The 26,319-nt window shown below is 38.3% G+C and overlaps 2 protein-coding genes across 9 annotated transcripts in view; one reads left to right on the top strand and one right to left on the bottom strand.

Moving 5' to 3' along the window:
• TASOR2 (transcription activation suppressor family member 2) overlaps positions 1 to 12,703 on the top strand; it is a 75,328-nt gene extending 62,625 nt beyond the window's left edge. For 7 of the 8 annotated variants that reach the window (XM_016219750.2, XM_016219748.2, XM_016219753.2 and 4 more), the window contains 5 exons: positions 5,725 to 5,850; positions 6,454 to 6,607; positions 7,774 to 7,879; positions 10,754 to 10,935; positions 11,508 to 12,703. In XM_016219750.2, the coding sequence (XP_016075236.2) occupies positions 5,725 to 5,850; positions 6,454 to 6,607; positions 7,774 to 7,879; positions 10,754 to 10,935; positions 11,508 to 11,623 (684 nt within the window). In that variant the 3' untranslated portion in view covers positions 11,624 to 12,703. The remainder of the gene's footprint in view (positions 1 to 5,724; positions 5,851 to 6,453; positions 6,608 to 7,773; positions 7,880 to 10,753; positions 10,936 to 11,507) is intronic. The other variant, XM_016219749.2, reaches the window with a different exon arrangement.
• Positions 12,704 to 14,593: 1,890 nt separating this feature from the next.
• GDI2 (GDP dissociation inhibitor 2) overlaps positions 14,594 to 26,319 on the bottom strand; it is a 33,134-nt gene continuing 21,408 nt past the window's right edge. The window contains exons 5-11 of the mRNA XM_016219757.2: positions 24,592 to 24,790; positions 24,203 to 24,334; positions 19,058 to 19,157; positions 17,346 to 17,517; positions 15,869 to 16,013; positions 15,626 to 15,680; positions 14,594 to 15,540 (exon numbers count right to left, since the gene is read on the bottom strand). Coding sequence (XP_016075243.1) covers positions 15,394 to 15,540; positions 15,626 to 15,680; positions 15,869 to 16,013; positions 17,346 to 17,517; positions 19,058 to 19,157; positions 24,203 to 24,334; positions 24,592 to 24,790 — 950 coding nt within the window. The 3' untranslated portion in view covers positions 14,594 to 15,393. The remainder of the gene's footprint in view (positions 15,541 to 15,625; positions 15,681 to 15,868; positions 16,014 to 17,345; positions 17,518 to 19,057; positions 19,158 to 24,202; positions 24,335 to 24,591; positions 24,791 to 26,319) is intronic.

Raw genomic sequence — 26,319 nt, 5'->3', positions numbered from 1 at the left:
GAAAACCTACCAGTTATATAATAAACTGACTTTCAGCATTAAGGGACACCCCCTTGCCGAAATTAGTCGGGTGTTATATAGAGGTTTTACTGTATTAACATTTTTCACTTTGTTAAAGAGGATTTGTGCCTTAAGATGGTTAAGGTTCCTCCAATGTACAGTTAATAAGCATGTTGTAGTTATTAGTAAGTGGGAGATACAATAGGATATGTAAATATCCTATTCTTCATGAGACTTTCCACCCTCCAGGTTGATGATTCTCGCCAGAAACAGTTACTGTGATGGTTGCCACAGAGGTGGTGGTCTCATTTCATCATTACTTGTACATTCATTAGTTGGCCTTCTACTATAGGGTGTATATTTCCATTCTCTTCCATTTGTTGCTTATTTGATCCATATATCCATGTGGATCCATGTTCCACAGTATTTTACTCAGAATTACCATTTCGTCCTTCATTATTTATGTTAATGCTCAGATTGTCCCAGACCCAGCTAGTGGGAACCCTGTAAGCTGGCTTGTGTATCCTTTTGACAAGCCTCCATAATTCTTTGGACACTTCCTCCTTTGTGGTACAATGTGATGATACAGGCTTATCTTGTTTATTTTCTGACTCAGCCTTGAAGTCATCCATTTCTCCAAGGAGCTGTAATTCTTTTTAGTAAAGAATAGCATTTGGAATTGTGGGAGGCAAGAATGGCACCAAGTGTTAGACCAGTAGGGTCAGACCAGATCTGAGTTCAGCAGCCTTGGTACTTGAGTTCTGGCTAGGTAAGAATTCAGAGCCAAAACTCAAACTAGAACAGAACGTTTATTTAGAAAATCACAGGGGTAGAAGAAATGGGCTTAGGAAACAAGTTACAGAGGTAAAGGAAGGTCCCTTGGAGCTTATAACTGAGGAAGGTAAAGGTGGCATGCCTGGGGGTGATGGGGAAGGGGAGGGGGAGGGAAACTATGCTATAGGTTCTCTGTCCTAAGGGTTTTAAGGGTGGAGATTTTACTGGAGGTCCCAGGGGAAGATCTCAGAATATTCATCAGCTTTCCAGGTGCGTGTTTTTGGGGTCTCCACTGAGGTCAGCTATGGCATCACATGTCTTTTTTTGCTGCTTTTCTGGGCCTAGAGCTGAAACAACTGAGACCTAGATGCTATCTCTAGAAAAGAAAGGTCAGGGAGTCTAAACCCTATGACCAGTGATATGCTAGGGAAGGAAAGTTCACCCTGGGGCCGAGGTCCTACTCTGCAGTTGTCTGGGGACTTCCACCCTGGTGATCTTTTGTATCTGGCCCATGGTCCTTGCTCTGCTCATGTCTAATTGCCTACCACAGAATCAAGACTGGGCAGTGGGTGAACTCTGCTACAGGGTGCCTTTGTATCTATATCTGCCGAGCAAACAGCCGAGAAATAGGTGTGTTAAGTGTACAAGTAACATCTATGTTTGTTTCAAAAACAAATATGTGCACACTTCTCCTGAATTCCAGTCCAGCACCACCACCAGGTCTGTCCTGGCCTTTGCCAGAGTTGTAGCTCTCTTCTCCAGCTGTAAGGGCTCCCATTTCCCTCATTGTATCTGCTGTTTGGCTTACCTCCTGCCCCATATGTAATCACACTCCTGGCCTATAGCTCAGCCCTGGTCATGCCAGACCCCTTTACCTGCCTGAAGCACCAGCCCAAGGCAGGGCCCCTCCATGCTTGTGGCAGAAGCCAGTTCAAATGACAGCAGTCCTTCTCGGTATGTGTTTTAGAGCCCTGACATGTGCAGTTGAGAGGAAATGAGAAACACTGATAAAGCAAACAAAAATAAATGTAAAATTAAATATGTAAGTGTAATGGTGCAGGTGCTTTGACATTGTTTTGACGGTAGTAGGTATAGCCAGGGAGATCAGGGATGTTTTTCTAAAGTTAGCAAGGTTGACCTCTTGTATGGGGTGTGGTGGACTAAAGTATTCAACTAGATTTTAGAGTTCACTTATGTCGAGAAATCCTGCATTAATTCTAGAGTATCTGTCACATGATGGTCATATGATAAAACTGTGTTGAATTACTAAGGTTAAAGATCTGAAGATGTTTGTATGTGATGAGTGTGACTGTCATCATCACAGAGGGCACATTAGGTAGATGCCAGTGAAACGGGCACAGCAGCTTCCTGCTCTTCCCAGAGTCAGGTGTGAAGGAGGTAAACGAGGTTCTCAGTGTGGAGGATGCAGTGGACACAGAACGGACGCTGCCCTCACAGGCTGAAAATCTGTCCAGAGAGACAGCGGGGAGTTTCAGTCAGTGGCTCAGTGCTGTAGGAAGAAAAGCACTGAGGGGACCCTGAAAGGGTTTCCAAAAGGGCTGGGGGGGGGGGTACATGGGCCCAGGGAAGAGGGCCAGTCAGTATCCCTGGAGCATAGTGTCCAATCAAGAAACAGGTCTGGAGATGAAAGAAAGGGCCATGTTAGGAAGGAAGGGCCTTAATAGAAATCACAGTAAGGCATTTAGCCTATCCTGGGATTGTTTGGAAGGTGCTAAAAGATGAATAGCATGGACTGGAAAAATGACAGATAATAGGCTTTAATTTGCAGCTATCCATTGTTGCTAGTTAAACACTTTCTTCCTCAAGATGGCTGGTGGCTCCTATTTTGTATAATTTATGATCTTAAAATATTTAAAGTATTTTCCAAATTTATGGAGTCTGACCTTTTGTGTAACATTTTCTTTTCCCTGTTGAGGATTTTTTCCTCCAAGATACTTCGTAAATGACTGCTAGATAGGTCCCTGTATCCCCTCCATAGATTTTGTTCCAATTTCCATGCCATTTTGGTAAGCAGTGTTGTTGAAAAAGCATTAAATGGCCTTTCGTCTTTCTGAAGGTGCTTAGCCTCCAGAAGTAACCTGGAAATTAACTTCCCTTTTACCTTGAATTAAAGTTACAGTAAAACTTCAATATAATGGACTAATTCGGGCAAGGGGGTGTCCTTTAAAGCTGAAAGTCAGTTATATAGTAAAGTAGGTTTTCCAAATGCGTAGGTTTAAAAAAAAGATGAATTCTTTTACCAGTTTTTACTTATGTAGACACATTTGTGTAACTAAAATTAAGTATGTGTGAAAAGTTTAATTTCACAGAAGTTTTACGTATTACTGTAATTTTAAATTTATACTGAATAGGTCTAGTTAAATGCATGCATTCACCAGTCATCAAGAGTAAACAAATGCACACAGCTGGGTGTGGCTTAGTGCACATTGGAACATCAGCTGGCATGCTTAAAACTGCTACAGAAAGTCACACCAGGAGACATTAGAACCAATTGCTGCGAGAGATGTGGTGTGATTATGTGCTAATAATTTGCCAAACATTGTTTATGAGCGGTGACTCTTGGATTTAAATATGTACACTACAGTTGTAGATGTGCAGTATTTATTTATGCTGGTAAAATTACTAGAGTTTTTTCCAACATAGGGCCTATTCACTAAAATTTGTTAAAACAGGTTAACTTTCACATACGATACACATGACGTAACAAATTTTGTCCATTATCTGAAGACCAAAAATTCGAGGGTTTACTGTAATTTTGTTTGGCTAATTATCCCTGAGACCTGTCCTAAAATAAGTCAGATTGACTGAGTTAGCATCATGGCCATGTCCCTGTTTTGCCACACTGAGCAGAATACTTCATTTCTTTTTACTTCCATCTTCTCTAAAGCAGCAGTGCAATATCTTAGTTTTCACACATTTTACAAAGCACAGATGATACTAGTTTTCACATGGGAGAGATCATAGGTCTAGTAGGAATACTTGCAGATATCATCATGGCCCTAGTCCATTTTGCTCACTGGTTAGAGCATTGGCCCAAGGACTGAAGGGTCCCAGGTTTGATTCCAGCAAAGGGCACTTACCTCAGTTGCAGGCTCTATCCCCACTCTGGTCAGGACTCGTGTGCAAGGCAACCAATTGATCACATCCATGTGTTGTGCCCCCCCTCCCCCGCCAAAAGCAGTGGAATAAAATACCCTCAGGTGAGGATTTTAAAAACGTCAGCCTGGCCAGCGTGACTCCATGGTTGAGCATCAACCTACAATCCAGGAGATTGTGGTTCGATTCCCAGTCAGGCACATGCCCAGGTTGTGGGTTTGATCCCCAGGATGGGGCGTGCAGGAGGCAGCCGATCAATGATATACTCATCATTGATATTTCTCCCTCCCTCCCTGAAATCCATAGACATATTAAAAAAAAAAAAATCACATCATGCCTGTTTGAATAGTGAATGTATTGTTCATGATAGTATTTTATCATGTGCCACTATCTGTAACAGAGAATAACAAATTGTATGCAAAGATAAAACTAATCTTCAAGTGAGAAAGTTGACACAAATGGGATAAAGTTCCGTTAAAGCAAAATGTTTTTAAAAGCTCAGAAAGCTATCCCTGTAATTCTTGTCCTGGAGAGTCCTGAAGCATTTGTTAGTGATGGGATGTCATGCCCCCAGTTATTTGTAAATGGAAGATCTGTGAGGTCCTTTGTTATTGTCACAATTCAGAATGCATAACAAAATAGTCCAGAATGCGAATGTCACAGGATTTGATGAAAATGTTGAACAGAAAATGTCTTTATTCAAATAGTTTATTAGTAAAATACGTGAGGGCTAAAGATTTATATTTAGACATTTTAGTGGGCTGTTAAAAGAAATCTTGCCTGTAGGAATTTATTTGAAAATACATGGCCATATGTTTTGAGCAATGAATCGAAATAGTCAAATATAGTGTTTTTGATATAATTAGGAGTATCAAGGTGTGCAATGGAAATCCTTTGCACAAACTGTCAAAATCACGGAGGACAGAGTTAAAGAATGTCTTTAAATACATGAACTTACCCTCCCAAGCAGGCTACTACATATAGCACTCTTCTGTGTAACAGCAGTCCCTAACAGCCATGCAGAGTTCAACATACATCTTCCATGGTACTCAAATCCCCACATCCAAGGGACTAGTCTCTCCCCAAAATCAGTCTCAATCAGTGATACTCAAAAGTAATGCATCCCCAAGGCAGTTCCCTAAAAGAGGGTGAGACTCAATATATTAGTCTGATGTTTTAAAAGAATCAACCTTGCCCAACCTGAGCAGCTCAGCGGTTGAGCATCAACTTCTGATCCAGTAGATCATGGTTCGATTCCCAGTCAGGGCATATGTCCGGGTTTCTGGCTCAATCCTCAGTAGGGGGCGTGTAGTAGGCATCTGATGAATGACTCTCTTCATCATTGATGTTTCTCCCGCCCCCACTCCCGAAATCAATAAAGATACATTTCAAAAATAAAAGAATCCACCACTGATACTTTATGGACATACAAAACATTATAGCGTGCTTTTTTTTGCCTTTTTAATAAATCCAGTTTTTCAAATGGATTTTTAGAGAGGGAGGAAGGGTGGGGAGAGGCATCCATGTGTGAAAGATACAGCAATCAGTTTCCTCTGGTATGTGCCCCAACCAGGGATTGAACCCGCAACCTAGGTATGTGCCCTGACTGGGAATCAAACAAGTTGACACTCCAAACAACTGAGCAATGCCAGCCAGGGCTTTTTTTTGCCTTTGAAATAAACTTATAAAACCCAACTGTTGGTGATACTGAGGAGTCATTTTATAGGTGAAAGCTCAGTTAGTAAATAGGATGTGCTTTAGTAAACTACAAAGGTATTTTTGTGTAAGCACCGCCCTTTTTTTTTTCGTAATGGCTATTTGTAAATCTTTCAGAATATTCTGAGGAAAGGAGGCCATACGGAAATTGAACCTCAGCATTTCTGTCAAGCTTTTCACAGAGAGAATGATACGTTAATGGTCATCATCAGAAATGAAGATATCTCATCACATTTGCATCAGGTAGGTTTGGAAATACCTTTCTTCCAAAGAAATGTATTCCAGGCCTTCATTATTCTACATCAGACTTGTCCCTGCCTTTTTTTATTCATAGTAACTAAGGGAGAACTATAGTTACTGGTAAATTTTCATCTAATAGTAATAAACCTTTCTTCAAAAGGTCTTACAGAATTTTTCTTAATTCTTTGTTATGATATTTACCTGTTAGTTGAATAAAACTAATTGTTACTTCCACGATCTAACTTAATGGGCATAGCTACAGTCCTGTTGTAAGGAGGTAGTAACCGATCCCTACAGTACCCACGCCAGGTTAGGCTGGAGATGGAGTGATGGTGTTAGCTTGTTAGCTGCCTGATTACAGGTCCCCAAAACCTTAGGTATACTCCTCCCTCACTATCCTGAACCTTTGGAGTTGTAGAGACCACTTTGTAATTAACTAGTTTGATGATGAACTGAGTTAATATTCCTTATGTATGGTAGAATTACCCACCAGTCATCAAGGTTAAAAGTATTTTTAGCTATCCTGAATCTTGAAACCCTTGGATAAAAAGTGACAGAAAACCCAGTGAACCTATCTTCGTTGTGGAATCCTTTTATGTTTAACAGATTCCTTCTTTGCTGAAGCTGAAGCATTTTCCCAGTGTCATCTTTGCTGGAGTAGACAGCCCTGAAGATGTTCTCAACTACACCTTCCAAGAGCTGTTTCAGACAGGAGGCTTTGTGGTATCAGATGACAGAATATTAGAAACTTTAACATTAGGTTGGTCTTTTAATTTCCTTTCCTGCTTGTTTCTTTGAAATCTAGTCAAATCAACTTCCCCTCACCCACTGACCCAAGTATTATTTCATGAAAAATTACCAACTCAGAATAATATCAATATCCACTTCTTGAGGACTTAAATTTCAAATGCTAAGAGTTTTTATGTAGTTCTCATTCCCAATGTGCATGTTCTTAACCTTCCTTGTTTTACTGATTGTCCTCACCCCCAAACCAGCTCCGAAGTTCCTTCTCTCAGGAGTATGGCTAAAATAGTCATACAAATATGAGATTTTGTTAATTTGACTCCTGCACTTGCTAAATAAGTCAGCTAAAGATTAATTTCTTGTTAGATATCAGCCCTTTTCCATTTTTGTTGTCACCCTTACCATCTTATTGATATGGAAATCTAAAATAAAAGTTGTGTTAATTATCTGCTTGAACACTCATGTATAGTTTGACCCTTGAACGACTCAAGTTTAGAACTATATGCATCTACTTACACTTCACCTGAGCAGTGCAAACCCATGTTGTTCAAGAGTCAGCTGGAGATTGGGACCTACTTAAGTTATATGTAGTCAGTCCACTGCATGGGCATTCTGTGCCTCTAACGCCAAATTGTTCAAAGGTCAGTTGTATAATGTACTTATCTCAGGGCACCGAGTTGACCTAGAAGAATGTCAGAGGACAGAGCAGACACTTTTATGTATGATCAAAACCTACCCTGGCTCTGATAATCACATTAGAACTAAATATGGACACACAGCTTCTGGATTAGATGATCAGGAGGATATACCTTAATAATGTGAATTGTGCATGGACACTGGAATTGAAAAATAGTTGCAGATTCTGTATTTAGAAACGTGGATTTTGCTGTTGCAACTAAACCACCTCTGTGATTTCTATACTACTTTCAGAGCTTTACTTGCTAGGAATTGCAGTGTTCTTTCTCTATACAGTTCTCTCCTACTGCAGTTATGAGTAGGTAGGGCTGAGTTGAGGGGCCACAGGTTGCTATGTCTTTGAAATGCAGTATGGGATCCTGCACAGCCACACAAGTGGCAATGATGGTATACACTCAAACACTGGTCTTTTTTTACAAGTAATAAATTTTGGGCTTTGTGTATACAAACCAAAAACCTTAAAACACAACTTGTTCTATTCTGTAGTTCAACTGAAGGAAATTGTGAAAATCCTTGAGAAACTAAATGGAAATGGAAGATGGAAGTGGTTGCTTCACTACAGGGAAAATAAGAAGCTAAAGGAAGATTTAAGGTAAGGCCTAATGTCGGGTGAGGGTTCAGCGGGTGTCCTTCCCTTCCCCTTGACAGGGAGGTGGAAATATCATGTGATTTACCCTGAAATGTTCGGTGTGCTCTAGACTGGTATCACTTAAGGCTAAGTTTGTGCTGGAATGGAAATCACCTGCATCACTAAACAAAGTATTTAGGTCTGTTAGCTGGTTTGAGTAGCACTCTCTAGACCAGAGTTGGGGGACCTTTTTCTGCGAAGGGTCATTTGGATATTTATAACATCATTCGCAGGCCATACAAAATTATCAGCTAAGAAATTAGCTGTGAAAAAAGCGCCTAGATTTATTGAATTTTGAGTCCTGCCTGCGGTTGCCTTGGCAGGGCCAGACCAAATAATTTCGAGTACAGGGCCGCCACACATTCCCCACCCCTGCTCTAGACCAACAGAAGTCACACTTAGGGGTCCTCAAATATCCACAGTTAAGTTCAGGCTCTTGTTACCATGAACTATAAAAACTGAGCCACCCTGCCTGGGCTAGAGCTGGGATTTTTTAAAGAAAGTATTTATTGATTCCTTGGCTAGAGAGACTTAGAGTCTGGAACTGGCTCTTCCATATCAAAGATGTGCCTCCAGGTCTAGTGAGACTGGGAAAGGAAGGCCTGGAGCTCTGAGACAGACTGGGAAAAGAACAGATTAGACAAGACATTTGTTAAATGACTGTTTCGTGGACTGTTAGGTGTTTTACTTCGCTTATTCATCCTAACTTCATGCAGAGTGGGTAGACAGTAAACACCTGCTTTAATGATGTGGAAATAGAAGCACAGAAAGGACACAAAGACAGGCCTGACTCAGGTCAAACATGGAGTCAGCTGTGAAGCTAGGCTTCAACCCCAGGATGTTTGTCTCTAAAATGACTGTTACTGTGTTTAACCATACAGCTTTCTCCAAAGGAAAACAAACCTCGGCATGAAAACAGCCAAAATTGTGAAAGTGCAAGAGATGTTGAAAGATGGCTTAGAAGTTTAGGAAAGGCATTAGGACAGGAGGACAACCAAGAGCTAAAGGTCTAAGGCTGTCACCATGAATTCACAAGGAGCTAGTTAGCCAGCACTTTTGAGGAAGGTTCAACTCAGGAATAATGAGAGAAGCAAATTAAAGCTCTGAGGTGCCAGACAGATCTATAAAATTAGTAAGGATGAATTAACTTTACATTCATAGAACCTTTGAGTAAAGAGAAATGTATCACTGTTGGCACTGTAATATGCTCTTCAAATTGTACTGACCTGACATAAAAAGATCAGAAAACGCATCTTTATATCCTTTGACCTTTGGGGGAATTTATCTAAAACTGAAACCAAAAGAAAACCCTAGCTTTTAAAAACCACAAAGGTGTTTATAGCCATGGATGGTTATCAGTAACTACAAAACCAGTCTCAATTCCATCTTGAAACTAATTTTGTTATTTTTAAAAAATATTTATTGACGGCTGGGCGTGGCTCAGCGGTTGAGTATCGACCTAGAATCCAGGGGATTGGGGTTTGATTCCCGGTCAGGGCACATGCCCATTTGAGGGCTTGATCAATGACTCTCTCATCATTGATGTTTCTGTCTCTCTCTCTCCCTCTCTCCTTCCCGCTCTCTGAAATCAGTCAATAAATTGAGGGAGAGAGGGAGTCATTGATCAGCTGCCTCCTGTACGCCCCCTGCTGGGGATCAAGCCCAAAACCTGGAAATGTGCCCTGACCAGGAATTGAACCACAATCTCCTAGATATAGATTGATGCTCAACCACTGAGCCACACCGGCATGGCTCCGATTATTTTGCTGTTAATCTACACTCAAGGATATTTTTTCTATTGATTGGGGGGGGGGGGGGGGGCGCACACATTGATGTGAGAGAGACATCAGCTTGTTGCCTCCTGCACGTGCCCAGACTGCAGGCCCAGGAATGAACCTGCAACTCAGGTATGTGCCTTTGACCAGGAATCAAACCTGCGAACCTTTGGCTCTGTCAGACCCTCTACCACTGAGCCACCCTGACCAGGGTTCTAATTTTTTAATATTTACAAAATAATGCCACACAAAACACAGTAAGTAGAAACATAGTTTCTGTTTGTAGCAATAAGGAATATAAGGTAGAAAAGTTGGTATCTTAAAACTATGTACAGTATAATACCAAATGTAAATTGATATATACAAAAGGTAAAGTCTGGAAGGAAATTCACCAGCATGATGTGAACAGTGCTTGTCGCTACAGTGGTGGGGATACGTATGATTTTGGATTTCTCCAAACAGGAGGGAGAATGTGAGTGATAGAGAAGCCTGGAGAGATGAAATCAAGAGCAGACGTAGAGATGTTTACAAGTTAAACATTTTCCTCTACAAGGAGGAAAAAAGTAGTAACAAGATTTAAAAGAAGGTGAGAAATTAAGGAAAATCTAGCTGCTACATAGTTTTAATCAGAAGAGGTTTTAGAGAGACTTGAAATTGGAACCATTGCTATATAACAAAGAATGCAGTAAGAGGTCCACTAGGAATTCTTACGCGTTTTGCCCAGTGACATTTTTTGGAAGTGGTAGTAGATAAATGTGTAGGTGTCCCTCTTGCTTGGATGAGGGTGCTATTTTTTAAAAACCTGTATTTGCAAAAATAGTGTGCCTGTAATGTTTTGAAGGAACACATCAGGACAATGACTTCTCTAGGAAGGCAAGTGTATGGTGGAAAAGAACAGGGAAAGGATCTCAGTTGGTTTTATGGGAAGTGGTTAAACTAGGAGTGTAAGTATAGTGAAGGCAAAAGAAGATCTAGGAATAGAACAAAATTAAGAGACAAGTAAAAAATAAACTTTCACAAACTTACACTGAATCTAAATTTAACATTTCTGTGTATTTTCCAGAGTGGATTCAATTGCACATAAGAAGAACTTAATATTGAAATCCTATCAGAGTGCGAATATCATTGAATTGCTTCATTATCACCAGTGTGACTCTTGGTCATCAACAAAAGCAGAACATTTAAAATGTCTGCTAAACCTGCAAATTCAGCATATCCATGCCAGATTTGCTGTCTTCCTAACAGGTAAAGTCACACAGCCTTAGTTCTGCCTCAGTTTCATCTCATCAGTTAATGCCAAAATCGGTCCACTCTAGAAATGTCCTTGCAAGTAGAGTCATTGGATATATATCCAAGATCAGCTGTTAACCTGATAAATGCCGGGTGAGGGGTACTGTCTAGTTAATAGTCCTTGGACAGTTTCTATGAAGTTCCTTCATCTCCTGCAAGTACTTAATGTACTAAATCCCTAATTTTTAACATTTTATGTGAATCTTTACCAAACCTTTAAAATTTAAGGAATGACTTTAGTTGTCATTTATCAGTGGTTTTCAGCACTCTTCCCACCTCCCATGGAAGTGGCTGCTTCCAAAGCTTCAAACCCTTTTGTTCATTGGAACCAGACTCCTTTTTCTTCCCACATTAGGAATTTCACAAATTTTTTTTTTTTTTTTAAACACGGGGTTCTGCTACTTATAAAAAGGTACATTAACATGTTGAATAACTCTGTTGTACACCATATAATATTGTATGTCAACTATACTTTTTAAAAAGTACATTAATGAATTTTTTACCAAAAAATATTTTTCTGTTTACAGAAAAAACAGTCTCCAGAGAAGTCTTTGAAAACAGTGGCATCCTTGTTACAGATGTAAATAATTTTATTGAAAATATACAAAAAGTAGCAGCTCCATTTAGGAGTAGCTATTGGTAAGAACATTTTTTTTGTAACTCTCCCATGTCAGCTGGAATTGAAGGCAAATCCTGACATTTGTGTCTATGAGAAAACCAGTTGTTCAGAAACTCTGTTCTTTACCTTAGATGTTATCATGCTGTAAATTAAAAATAACTTTGTTTAGGGGTGAAGTTTTTAAAGTATCCACTAATGAAAGAAATAACCAACCTCCTTTGAATTACCCATATTCTTTATGATGCGCATTTTCACCTGCAGTTCATCCTGATCACCAAGACACATGATGTAACCTTACAATGCCTAGAAATTTTCCCTATTAGGTAGCATGCTATTTATAAAATAGTTGTTGGTTATTTTGCTTTAAAAATGGAATTATCAATTTGATTTACCCAGATGCTTCAACTGCAGCTTGCCTAGACATCAATGATGCCAACAACAAATTAGTATTTTTCCTTTTTGAAAAACTTTAAGACACAAATAAAAGTCTTCCCTTCTCATAATTGAAAAATCAATGTTCTACAACTTAGGGGAAAGCCCCTTTCGTTTTTTTATATTTTGTTAAGATGTTTGACTTCATTTACAGTGACACAGTAGTTGTCCATTAGCTTTGGGTTGATGTGTTAAATATTTTGTTTTAAATTATTTTAATTTAAAGCTATTAATTGAACTTACTGTTAAGAATAACTTTATAAACATGTTTACTCACTTGTAACAAAAATTAGTCTATTTTAACCAATAGCTTTATTTTTTGCATGTTAATGTCAGGAAGACATAGATGTGATGCATGTTAGTCTTCAGTGTTTCATTTGTTATTATTCAAACAACACTACGTAAAGTTAACCTTTTTTCCAAAATGGTAGAAATTTATAAACTGTCATTTTCCACTTATTTTGTAAATAGTGCACTTACAAAATCAACTCTGAGGAGAAATAATCACTTATTTATGATAATAAAAATAATTTCTACAGTAATCTTTAGAAGTAAAAAAAAGCAGAATACATTTGTAAGATACATAGCATCTATTTGGAACAAAGGTTTTTATAATAACTAATTTGTTTCATTTTTCTAATAAAGACAACTAAAAAACTGTTTCTGCAAGGACTTGATAGCAAAAATTGGAATTTGTCGGGAAAGTTTTAGCACTTTTTAGGCCACTTAGGAGTAACTGGGTTCCAGAGCAATCCTACCACTTACATGATTTTGGCCCTGATCTGTCAGTCTAGTCCCAGCAGACCTACCCAGTGCTTTCCCCTCCCAAGGTCATGTGCACTGAGCTGCAAGCTACAGAAAGAGGACATTCACAGGACTTTTCATCTGGTCCTTCTACGGGGCTGTTAGACCAACTTTCAAAAGCCATTCATCTGCTTTGTGTACTTCCTACCCAAACAAAAAGTGCCAATTTCACTATTTACATTATTTCCTCGAGGAAGACTAATAAAATTTTAATTACTTGACACTAGCTTTTGCTTAGAAAACCATTTTATTTTTACCTCAAGGATAAGACTCTAATAAGAGGACCATAACCATATTTGGTACACTGTATAGATCTGAAATTACTAAGGAGAAGGAAACATTTATTGAGCACCTACTACTTACTACCTGTCAGGTGCTATCTGCCCAACACAGTCATTTTTAAAAAAATGCTTTTATCGGTTTCACAGGGAGGAAGGGAGAGGGAGAGAAACATCAATGATAAGGATCATTGTTCTGCTGCCTTCTGCACACCCCCTACTGGGGATCAAGCCCACAACCTGGGGAATGTGCCCTGACCAAGAATCAAACTGTGACCTCCTACCTAGTTCATGGGTCAGCACTCCACACTGACCAGACCAGTCATCTTTCAAGTTGTACCTCAAACGTTTGTCTCCCCTTGCTGAAAAGCCTTCCAACATCAACCCAGAAGGCCATACCACCTTTTATATTTTAACACTTAACCAAATCACAGAATAATGGGTCTTACATAGACTGTGGGACCTTCCAGAAATTGTGCCTTCATCATCTTTGGACCCCATTGGCCTGGGACATAAATATTAGTTAAATGAGGAACATGCAATAGTCCTGGTATATTTTCTTTTACTTAATACTAATCTAGTGTGTGTGTTTGCCTGCATTAATAGTTCAAAGTTTAAAATATTATGGGTAGGGAAGGGAAAGACTTGCTGGGATTTTAGATCATCTTAGCACATAGATAAAGCAGCTGTTCTCAACTTGGGCAATTTTGTCCCCCAGGATATGTTATGATACTATCTGGAGACATTTTTGGTTCTCGGGCTAGGGAGGTGCTCCTGGCATATAATGGCTAGAGGTCAGAGATACTGTTAAACATCATACAACACAATGCGCAGGACAATCCCCCACAACAAAGAATTATCTGGCCAAAAACGGGTAGTGTGAGATTTAGAAACTGAACTAAAGTAAATCAGATAATCTGCATAGCAATATAAATTATCCTAATTGCTTTAACAGATTAGTCATATGTCCTTAGTCATGTCTTTCAGACTGAACTATAAGAACATTTAGCCTATAAGAATACAGTTAAGATGTCTTTGTTCATCTGATAACTACTACTGTATATGCTATCAAAGGAAAGGAGGTCCCAGTTAAAAACAGTTTGTAATTACAATTTAAACTATGTGAAAATCTTAAACCACCTATCCGCCTGACAATTACCTTATTCTCTTATAAATGCTGCCTATAAGCAAAATTATCAAAGACAGTGACTTGCACTTGTACCGAGAAAGAGTACTTGTTAACCACTACTAAGACTAAGAATTTCACAATGAGTCAAGAATATAATTTGGAATCTACTCACAGTGAAGCCAGACTCGATTCTCTATACATCCAAGTTTGAATATTCACCTGCTATCAGTGACTCCAGCATCTCTCCTAGCATCAGCTTCAGCTCTACTAAAGGAAATAAACAACCGTGTCATGGCCAGCACACTTAGAGCTATTAAACGTCAGGGCACAAACAGACCAGTGGAGAGGGAATTGGTTTCCAGAGTTTGGCTTTATTTTGCAGTACAGAAATCATCTGGAGCCATTTTGAGGCAGACATCATTGAAGAAGAGGCTCTGTCAAGTCAATACTGCATTGCAGCTTGGTCCATTGAAAAAGCTTCTACACACAATAACAAGCTTCTACATTTACCTGCTTTATGATAGGTTTCTTTCCCTTTTGCTCTCATCAATTAGATTAAACACCACACACAGGCTTCCTCCAAAATGACTCTTGAAGTCCGGAGCTCAGAATTTTAGGCCCACATAAACCAAACTTGTGGCGTGGCTATATGGGCACTATCATAATACTTGACAGGACCAAAGTGTAAAGTTACAGGGAAAACTTAGGTATGCTGTCCCAAATTATAGAATATTTGATTTCAAATCTCCTTAAATATCAAGAGGACAGATGGCACACAAATTGTACTGATCCAGCTCTTGAGCAGCAGAAGCATGTAACTGCAAAGACTACACTGATTAAAAGATACAAATACTGTATCAAGGTCTCTGTATCAGTATCACAATGTTTTTTTAAAACTTATCCTTCACTAGAAAAAAAGCCAGCATTGGTTAAACAGTGCAGAATGTGGTCACCTGCCAATTCTGAATAGCCACTCCATGAAAACAAGTTAATACATGATATTAGAAAGGGGAGGAATATTTACTGGTGCAGTGCTCTGCAATCTCTCGGTTTAGATTATAAAAGCAGGCCTTACAATACTGATTTCATACAATACGCATTATTTGCCAAATTTTACGTCTGTCCTAATTAGGTGATAACATGTACTGCTGTTAGTCTTCCCCATAGATGTCATTTTTCTTGCGCTTCATTTCTTCAAAGTCAAACTCTGATCCTGTCATCCTCTTATAGATGTCTTTAATGTCATCACAGGTTGTCTCAAAATGAGTTGTAGCATCATATGTACGGGAAATAAAGATCTGGAAATAAAAATTAGAAAGACTTGAAGCTAGGGAAGTCTCCCAATAAAACGTGATAATACCCATTTCAGATCACCACACTCACCTGGCTTTCTGTTCCCAAATCTTTTGGTACAAGAAGATCACTGATGCTAACGAATCTGGAAGAGAAAAAGAATTAAGTGAGCAGATAAACTGACCCCCAGACCCACTCACTGCTTTGCCTGAAATTCAAAACCCCCAAAGGATGAGACTGATGGTTGCTTTCTTCGTTCTCATGGGGTTTGCCCCACCATGGAGCCAAAATCAATCCTGAATTTTAGCTGATATAAATGGACACATCACTTACTTCTGTTCAATTGGTTCCAAGAGCTCCAAAGCTGGTCTGATTTCTTTTTCGGGTTCCTTGGTCTCCACAGTTGTACTGACTATGGCAATGTACTTCCCTTGTGCTGCCACGTTGTGTGCAGAGGAGATCATGCAGACATAGATATCTGGAAACAAGTAATGCCATCTCACTACCAAGGTTTGTAAAACGTGGACATCGGGTGCACACTCAGGTCTCACCCATATTTCGAGGTGTGAATTAAAATTGCTTAGAATAGACAATGACTTCTAAGCTTAAGTTCTATGTATACAGAGGCAAATAGGCATACACAGAATATGCAAATATTCAGCAACCTTTAGCCTTTTGGAGATCAAGGATTTATGTGGCAGTGAACTGCTGGACTTGGAAATGAGATTTCTCTTGGGTCTTCTGCCTCTCTGAAGCCTGCATTTAGAAAGGTTTTGAATAGCTAAAAAAGGTTTCATTAAGTACAGATGCTCCTCAACGTACAGTGGGGTTATATCCTGATAAGCCATCATAAACATCGTGAGTAGAAATGCATTTAATACACTTAACCTACCAAACATCATAGCTTAGCCTAGCACACCTTAAATGTGCTCAGAATACTTACAGTTGGACAGAATCATCTAACACAAAGCCTATTTTGTAATAGTGTTGAGAATCTATTCAATCTATACTGAAAATGAAAGACATGGCTGTATGGTTGTCCTTCTGCACCATCTTAAACTTGATAAGTTATAAGTAGAACCATCGTTAAGTGGGGACCTTCTGTACTGATTTCTCATATTTAATATAAAATTACAAATCAGCAAAAGCTATTCTTTGAGTTGGCACAATAAACTCATATAATTCCATAGGTTCTACTTGTCTGTATACCACCAAGTAACTACATTAATTTCCAATATAGAAAATAATTACTGGTTTCCCTTTTTCGACTTTTACAGACACATGGATCTGCTTGGGAACCCTTTAGAGATTACTTTAATACAAGTCCCTTCGTTCTAGCAATAATCTTCTGTGATTCAGATTCCTATATAGAAAAAAAAAATTAAATACGGACAGCTTAACTATTAAGTTGACAAATAATGACATAATAATAGCACTATCATCACATCAAAATAGCAGAGTCAGGTCATTAATAAGTTAAACCATCCCAGGCACATAATGCTGGAACCAGGAGAAACTGGAATGCTCATCTCAGTTCAGCCACTGAATTCCACAGCTGAGGAACTGGAGGTCCAAAGCAGTGGATGCAAGCCTGAGGCAGGATTCCTAGGCTAATTTAATTTGGCCATTCAATGTGATGATTCAGGATCTCAGCTAAAAGGGATCCATCACATTTTTGTTTCCCATGTGTTAAAAACTAAGGCTTCTTTCTTTGTATAATAGAGCAAATAAAATTAGGAATTTGGGATAAAACACAAAGTAAATTATGTCTAACAAATTCTACAAACATCTGCTGATCTTTAAAATTCACCTGACTTCCGATTGACCTGGTTCTGCGGAATAATGATCTGGCAGGAGTTGGCATCGTTGGTGTTCTTGATGGGGTGACTGAGGATACAGATAACTCTGATCACCTGACCCACTTTTTCTACCCGATCTTTAACATAGCTGGGGTCACAGATGAGCTGCTTACAGCGAGCAATCTGTAACAAAACATTTATATATTCAGTGTCCATGTTTTCAGACAGTTTGCTGATACCATTGTCTTTAATCTGTTTTCATCAAGTTAACTACAGACATTTACTGAACTATAGGTAACTATTAAAACTACCTTTGCCAACAATCTCTACAAATTTCCCTGAAACAGATTCATTAATTCTAAATCCTATTCAAATATTAGGAAAACTGTTTTGCATAGTGTTCAGAAGTTTTAGAACTTAGGCAGATCAGTATTCAAATCCTGGCTCTGCCATCTCAAAGGGTGGTGGTTAGGATAAAATGAAACAATGTAATTAAGGGCCGTCATTATATGAGAAGTACCAAGTAAAGAGTAAAATTTTCTAAAAATAGTACTGGCATTAAAAACTGACCAAAATCTCATTTTAACACTGTGCTTTCTAAGTAAAACATAAGTTGTTGAGATACATGTTCTAGTCTTCCCCTGTACATCAAAGCCTTGAAAGTTCCTAAGCAGCAGCAGCTGTGTGAAACAAAGAGGAATGGGGAAAAAACTGCAGTAAAAAGGACTCTGAGCCCTGGCCAGGTGGCTTGGTTGGTTGGAGTGTCATCCCATACACCAAAAGGTTACAGGTTCAACCCTGGTTGGGGTGAGTATGGGAGGCAACCGATTGGTATTTCTCCTCCCTCCCCATCCGTTTCCTCTCTCTAAAATCAAAATATATCCTCAGGTGAGGATTTAAATGAATATGTAAAAAGGAATTTGAGATATCAAACTAAAACATTAACCATATTTCCTAAACACCTATTAACTAAAAAGCATAAGTTACAAAAGATCTGCAACAGTAATAAAAGTTCAGATGGCCAACTAGTGAGTGTTGCTTATGTGGTCTTCACCCATGGAATATCACCAAGAATACAAAACAATTTTAACTTAGCTTCTGAGTTTCTTTTTTGAGCATTTCTATTCATAAGAGTATTTCATGAAAGAGGAATGAGCTTGGTTTGCAAACCAATAGCGTATGTGCATCACCAGACAGCTTGGAAGAATATGCAGCCCCGCCTCTGACCAGTTAATCGGAATATGCGCTTCAACAAAATTAACGATTTATATTCAAATTTGAGAAACTGCTCAAACTAGCCAGCTCCACAGCTAAACCCAAACTGTTAACATTATTGATATTTAACAATTCATTAAGTAATAATACCAAAATCGTTAGTACTACCCAAGCCCAATTTCAATGAATAAATTGTAAGTGGTACTAATAAAGCTAAATTTAAATAAATTTGAGAGACAGGCACCAACCCACAGTATATAAAGGATACTTACCATTCAGACCTCATCCATAATGTATATTTTATAGTCTTAAGAGAAAACAACAAAGTACTGATCTGTTTTCTTAAAGCACAGCCTCAGTAACTACTCAGTCATAATGAATACCAGTTTACTATATCAGACATACATATAATCTGAAATTTAGTACCAATGTCCATACCAATTACGTACTTATTAGATAAGTTTTCTTCACAAGAACACAGTATATTTTAATTGTAAAAGCTACTTACCTCTCCTTCAGATTTAACACCAATCACTTTTCCATTTTGCACAATGATTTCTTCAATTGGTTTATTCAGCATGTAGGTACCTCCATAAATAGCACTTAGCCTAGAAAAAATTTTAAATGACAAGTGATAACTTATAATTGTTTCAACTACTAGTCTACTTGTTCAACTACTAGTCTACTTTCTTAGATCTTAATGAGTTATAGGCAGTATATATTTCCTCAAATTCCTTCCAAAAGGCATTAGTTTAAAAGTAATTAAATCATCAATTATAAAAAGTAAAACCATGAAGTGATGCATCATACTCAGTTACAAACATCAAGTCCAAAGGAAAAAAACTGACCAGTAATGGAAGAATAGCTTAAATGTGGTCTAATCCTCCTGCACATAAAACTATCAAGAGGTACCGGAGCCCTGGCTGGTGTGGCTCAGTTGAGTGTCCTGCGCACCAAAACGTCACCAGTTCAATTCCTGGTCCGGGCACATGCCCAGGTTGCAGGCTCAATGCCCAGTAGGGGTGCATGCAGGAGGCAACTGATCAACGTTTCTCTCACACTGATGTTTCTCTCTAAAAATCAATAAAAACATTTTTTAAAAAAAGGCACCAGAGAGTGACTAACAGCAGGCAAAAACAAGGATAAACTTAAAAGGAAGCAACTGGATGAGATCTTTATGTGGTTTATATGGGTGGTTCATCCCCTGAGGGAAAGAACTCCCCAGGCCTTATAACATGGAATATCTAAAATAGAAGTAAAAACCTATGGTCTTACTGACTTAAGACAACACAGGATAGAATTTGGGGTTGTCAATGGAGGTGAAAATTGTGGGGGAAATCCTACAGCAACCACCAAATCTGTAAAATCTCTCTATCCTTAACTAACTACAGAAGTACTTGCACATGACGGAGACTCCAAGAAAACCAGCAAAAAGCAGCAGCTGGCCCAGCCAGTCTTGCTCAGTGGTTAGTGTCAGCCTGTGGACTGAAGGGTCCTGGGGCACGTACCTCGGTTGTAGGTTCAATCCCCCGGCCTTGGGTTGGGCCAGAGCAGGAGGCAACCAATTGCTGTGTCTCTCTCACACTGATGTTTCTTTCTCTCCCCTACCCCCACTCTGAAAAGCAATGGAAAAAAATAATCCTCTGGTGAGGGATTTTTTTAAAAAAGCAGACTTCAACTGCCTTATTAAAGGAGCTTGACAGACATCCTGGGCTCCCACCTACTTTACCAGGACTAAGAAGTCAGCCAAGGACAAAAGACCCCCTTAAAAAGGCATAAAATCAAGCCTCCCAAGTTCAAAGTGAATTTATCTGCCTACTCAAAAATTTTCTTCAGAGAAAGACTTAGCATCTCCTACAATGTACCAGGTAAATATGTCCAATCTACAATAAAAACTAGAAGACATGAAGAAACATGAAAATGTGACCCACAGTAAAGAGGATAAGCAATCAAGAAAAACAGACCCATATTACCGATCTTAAAAAATGCAGGTTAAAGACAGCTCTCAGAAACATGGTCACAGATGCCCTGGACAGTATGGCTCTATGGTTAGAGCATCAGCCTGTGCACTGAAGAGTCCCAGGTTCGATTCCTGGTCAAGGGCACATACCTGGGTTGCAGGTTGGATCTCTGGTCCCAGTCAGAGTGAGTGCAGGAGGCAACCAATAGATGCGTCTCTCTCACATCGTTTCTCTCTTTCTCTCCTCACTCTCCCCCCACCCCACTCTCTCTAAAAAGCAATGGAAAAATATCTTTGGATGAGGATCAGTGAAGCAAAAAGAAACATGGTCAAGCAGTTCGCAAACATCCTTGTTAAAGGATACATGTTCAAGAATGTTATAAATATATTTAGGAGAGTAAAAATGAGTTATACAGAATCTCACAAGAGAAATTAAAACTATTTTAAAATAGAAATTCTAGATCTACAAAGTACAATATTTTATAAAAATTAAAACTCAATGAATAGGATTAACAGCCTATTGAAAATAACAGAAAAGTCAGTGAACTTGAGGACAAATAAGTACGATGAAGCAGAAAGAGAAGAAAAAACATCTGCCCTGGCCAGGTAGCTCAGTTGACTGGAGTATCCTCCTGATATGCCAAGGTTGTTCGATCCCCAGTCAGGACACATACAAGATTCAACCAATGAATGCATAAATGGGTGGAACAAACAGATTGATGTTTCTTTCTCTTTTTCTTTCTCTCTCTAAAAATCAGTAAATAAAAATGAGCAGAGCCTCAATGACCTATGGAATAACACCAAGCATCTAACATACAAGTAATCGGTGTCTCAGGAGAAGAGAAGAAAATATGGGATGGAATATCTAAAGAGGATAGTGATATAAAAATTCCCAATTTGATATAAAAACTCACACATCCAAGCATTTCAGCATATCCCAAGCAAAACCGCACCTAGACAAATCCTAGTGACACTGCCAAAACCCAAAGAAAATCTTGAAAACAGAAGAAAAAGACCATTATATATACAAACTACTACCGACAGCTAACACAAATATACACACACATGTGTGAGTGCATCAATTTTAAAAAATTAAAAGGATAGCCCTGGCTGGTGTGGAAGGCAATCAATGTTTATCCCTCCTTCCCTCCCTCCCTTCCCTCCCTCCTTCCTTTCCTCCCTGTCTCTAAAAATGGGGGAAAAAATATCCTTGGCTGAGGATTAACAACAAAAAACCCCCCACAAAAACCCCAAAAGGATAATACACCATGAGTAAGGGATGTTTACCCCAGGAATGCAAAGTTAAATATCCCCAAACCAAACTATGTAATTCAACGGCATAATGGCTTGAAGAAAATCTGCATTATTAACTCAATGTCAACACCCCTTCATAACAAAAACTCTCAGAAGCTATGAATGTCCATTCTCAACACTTCTGGCCATCATTTTTCTATTAGTCCTAGCCAGTGCATAAAGGCAGGAGGAGGGAACACAAAGGTTGTAAGAAAAGAAGTTAATCTCTCTGTTCAAAGATGCAGTAACTGTATACAAGGAAAATTCTAAGAAACCTATAAAACTAACAGAACTAGGTCACAAGATATAAGGTCAGAATACATAAATCAAATATATTTCTGTATATGAGCAGCAAACAACTTTGAAATAAAACAAACTTTCATTAACAGAAAACTCAAAATAACCACATTTATGAATAAATTTGAACCAAAAAAGTGCCAGATCTCACCCAGCCGGTGTGGCTCAGCGGTTGAGCATCAACCTAGAATCTAGGAGATCCTGGTTCGATTCCCAGGGCACATGCCAGGGTTTCGGGCTCAATCCCCAGTGGGGGGTGTGCAGGAGGCAGCTGATCAATGACTCACCATTGATATTTCTCTCTCTCTCCCTTCCTCTCTCTGAAATTAACAAAGATATATTAAAAAAAAAAAAGTGCCAGACCTCTACAATGAAAACTACAAGACACTGCTGAGACAAAGAAAGCCTAAATACAAGGAAAGAGCAAATTCATGGATTGGGAAACTCAGTATTAACATGCTTCTCCCCCAAATTGATCTATAGATTTTTAAATTGAATTTACTGTGGTAACACTGGTTAATAAAGTCATATAGGTTTCATGTGTACATTTCTATGAAACATCATCTGTATATTGCATTGTGTGTTCACCACCCAGTCAAATCATCTTCCGTCACCATATATTTGGCCCCCTTTATTCTACAGATTTAATTCATCCTAATTAAAATACAAGCAAGCACTTTTTGTAGAAACTGACAACCTGTTCCAAAATGTATGTGGAAATGCAAAGGAGCTCAAATAACCAAAATAATTTTGAAAGAGAACAAAGATGAGGACTTGCATTACCTGATTTCAAGACTTACTATAAAACTATAATATTCAAGACAGTGTGGTAGTGTCATAGGGAAATTAAATCACTGGAACAAAAGACACATATATGGTCAAATGATTTTCTGCAAAGGAACCAAGACAACTGGAAAAAGAAATCTTTTCAACAAATGGTGCTAGAACAACTAAATATTGGTATGAAAAAAGTGAACTTCAAGCCATACCTCACCCCATACACCAATATTATTTCAAGAAGAACTATAAAGCATCTAGAAAAAGACATAGGAAAACATCTTTGTGCTCTTGAGGTAGGCAAAGCTTTCTTAGATAGGACCCCCCAAAAAAGCACTAAACATACAAAAAAAAGATATAAAAATTTAAAACTTCTGCCACAGACTGGGAGGAAACATTTATAATGCATATATTGGACAAATGACTTGCTGCCAGGATACATCAAGAGCTCCTACAAATCACAAAGACAACCCAATCTTTAAAAAAATGTGCAGAAGACACGAACACACCACAAATTTATACAAATAGCCAACAAGCTCATGAAAAGGTAATCAATATTAGTCCTCAAGAAATGCACATTAAAACCATAATGAGCGAGCATTTCCCACCTACTTGGTGGTTAAAATGAAACACACATTGCTGAGTGTTTGTAAAGTGGTACAACTCGCAAGTTGTTTCGCAGTGTCTTATGAAGTTAAACACTTGCCACACTTGCCGTATCAGCCAGCAATTCCACCCCAAAGAAATGACAGCCTATGTCCAGACAGACTTTTATACAAAAGCTCGTAGTAGCTTCATTCGTAATACCTCAAAACTGAAAGCCCAGATGTCCATAAAGGCAAGGGGGTATATTCACATAATTCGCATAATGGAATACTACTCAATATTTTAAAAATGAACTACCACCAGCATGTGCATCAACATCAGTCAGTCTCAAAAATACTATTAAGCAAAGGCCAACCACAAATGAGTACATATTATCTCCTTTATATAAACTTCAAAAACAGGCCAAAGTAATTCATAGTTGATAGAAATAATAAATGTAATTATTAGTTTGGGGGGTGGTGATTATGAGTGATACAAATGTTCTGTATCTTGATTCTGGAGTTTTGATTACACAAGATTATACATTTCTCAAGCTCAACATTTTTACTGTAGATCTGTGGTTTCATTGTATGTGAATTTTACTTCAATAAAAATAAAAAGCATCTCATTACTCACAAGCATATCTTGTCTCATTTTTCACAACCATATCTCATATACTTCCACTGAAGATGAAATTCAGAATCAGTGGAGTCAGCAAATAGGTTAAATATGGGCTCTTACCTTGCAAATCCTTGTGGCAGTTCTCCAAGGCCATACAGTGGATAAAGGTATGGGCTTTTGCCATATCTTGCCAATGACTCACTGTAAAGTTTAATCCTATTAATGGTTTCACAACAGGGTTGATCTAAATAGCTGGAAAAGAGAAAGTAAACATTACAAGTGGGCTTCAGTTTTCCTGTGTTCAATTTAATATCTTTTTCTGAAGTGATTTCAATTCAATACCTTTGTATTTTACTTAAAAGGTTCTAACATTAATTTGCAACTAGAAACTCTTCTTTCACTGTATAACATGGCTATATATGTATTTTGTTAGAATTTCCACACTGGAGAACTGGGAAATTCAGTTAGCATTCCAAAAAATACATAAATCTAAAAACCAAAAAACTTACTCATCAGTTCTGTAAAGTGCCAGGGCATGACCAGTGAAATCTATAACATCTTGGCCCAAGTCAAATTTCTTATACACCTCTCTCATTGAAGTCTTCTTAGGATCAATGCCCTCAAAAGTTCTAGCATCTTTTTCATCGAAGTTGGCAACGTATACTAGGAATTTTCTGAAGCGACGTTTTTCAAATAGCCCCATTAAGCCTAAAAGAGAGTATTTCGAAAAGCACACACTCACAATGGGACACTGGAGAAAAGAAAGTGTGAGAGGAAACGTTTACATACGCCATGTTATTACCTGAGGCTCTTCTAGCACACAGTGCAATTCAAGATATGCTAGTTTGGACAACTTTCAGATAAACTGAAATAGTTACAACAGATCAGTTAGGTCTTCAATTTTACAGTACAATTACAAGCAATTACAACCAGTACTTAATTAAATATAGTATGTCTAATTATGTCTTTTATTAGGTACAAGGTGAACATGACTTTGCAAAAACTATTTATTCATGAAGGCATCCATATGAATGTTGTTTTAATAACTCTGATCAAGTTGGCCAACTGCCTAAAATTCTGAATGCTCTTCCTTTTCTTATTCTGTATTTAGATGTTGATTATGCTGCTAGTCACTTACTTTAATTATGTCCTAAATAATCAATTCACTGCTTTGTACACTAAAAAGCAGATGAGTAGACAGCTATATACGACCACACAATAAATCCTCTGCTTTTCCTGTTAGTATTCCTAGTACTAGTATACAGCTGGTAAAAAAAACAAGAGTAAAGGAAAAGAAAATTTTCTGGTTTTACAATCTCCTTTTCCCCCCTTTCCTAAACTGTACAGCTACTTCCAAATACAACTACAGCTTTATAAAAATAACAAACTCTCAAACATTTCTTTTATATCTGTTGACAGTTTAATGTTTTGGTATTTTTAACATTATTTCCCAAGACTATAATTGAAACCAACAAAACTGAAAATTCAAATGATCATGGCCCTGGCTGGGTAGCTCAGTTGTTTAGAGCATCTTCCCAATATGCCAATTTGCAGGTCACAGCACATACAAAAATCAACCAATGAATGCATAAGTAAGTGGAACAAATTGATGTTTCTTTCTGTCTTTCCCTCTCTCTCAAATCAATCAATAAAATTTTTTTATAAATGATCATGAGACAGCTGACTGCATTTTTTACAACTGAGCTTTAAAAAAAGGACAGAGCCCGGCCGGGCGTAGCTCAGTGGTTGAGCATCGACCTAGGATCCAGGCGATTGGGGTTCGATTCCCAGTCAGGGCACATGCCCGGGATGCGGGCTCGATGAATGACTCTCTCATCATTGATGTTCCTATCTCTCTCTCTCCCTCTCCTTACCTCTCTCTGAAATCAATAAAGATATATTTAAAAAAAAAAAAGATTTTATAAATAAAATAAATAAAAAATGGACAGAATGCATAAAGTAAAGGCATGAGGCTAAAAATAATTATTCTATCACCACTTCAGCACCATAGTTAAGACACAAGCTTAACTGTCAGGGGTAGGGGTGAAACAGTCAAAGAAACATGAGTCGCTACTGCAATGCACTTATATATAACTCAGGTATCATATTCTGGTGGACGCTGTCTGTTGGAACCTAAAACTGCCATCAACAGCTTATTATGGATTAACTGCGTAACTTTTTTTAAAAATCAGACTAAAAATCTATAGTTTTTTCTTAAATTCCCTCCCTCCCCTCAT

Source organism: Miniopterus natalensis, chromosome 1 (assembly GCF_054644295.1).
Source record: "Miniopterus natalensis isolate mMinNat1 chromosome 1, mMinNat1.hap1, whole genome shotgun sequence".
Taxonomy (NCBI): Eukaryota; Metazoa; Chordata; class Mammalia; order Chiroptera; family Miniopteridae; genus Miniopterus; species Miniopterus natalensis.
Note: the sequence above shows the minus strand (reverse complement) of the source record. Positions and strands in the feature narration are given on the sequence as shown.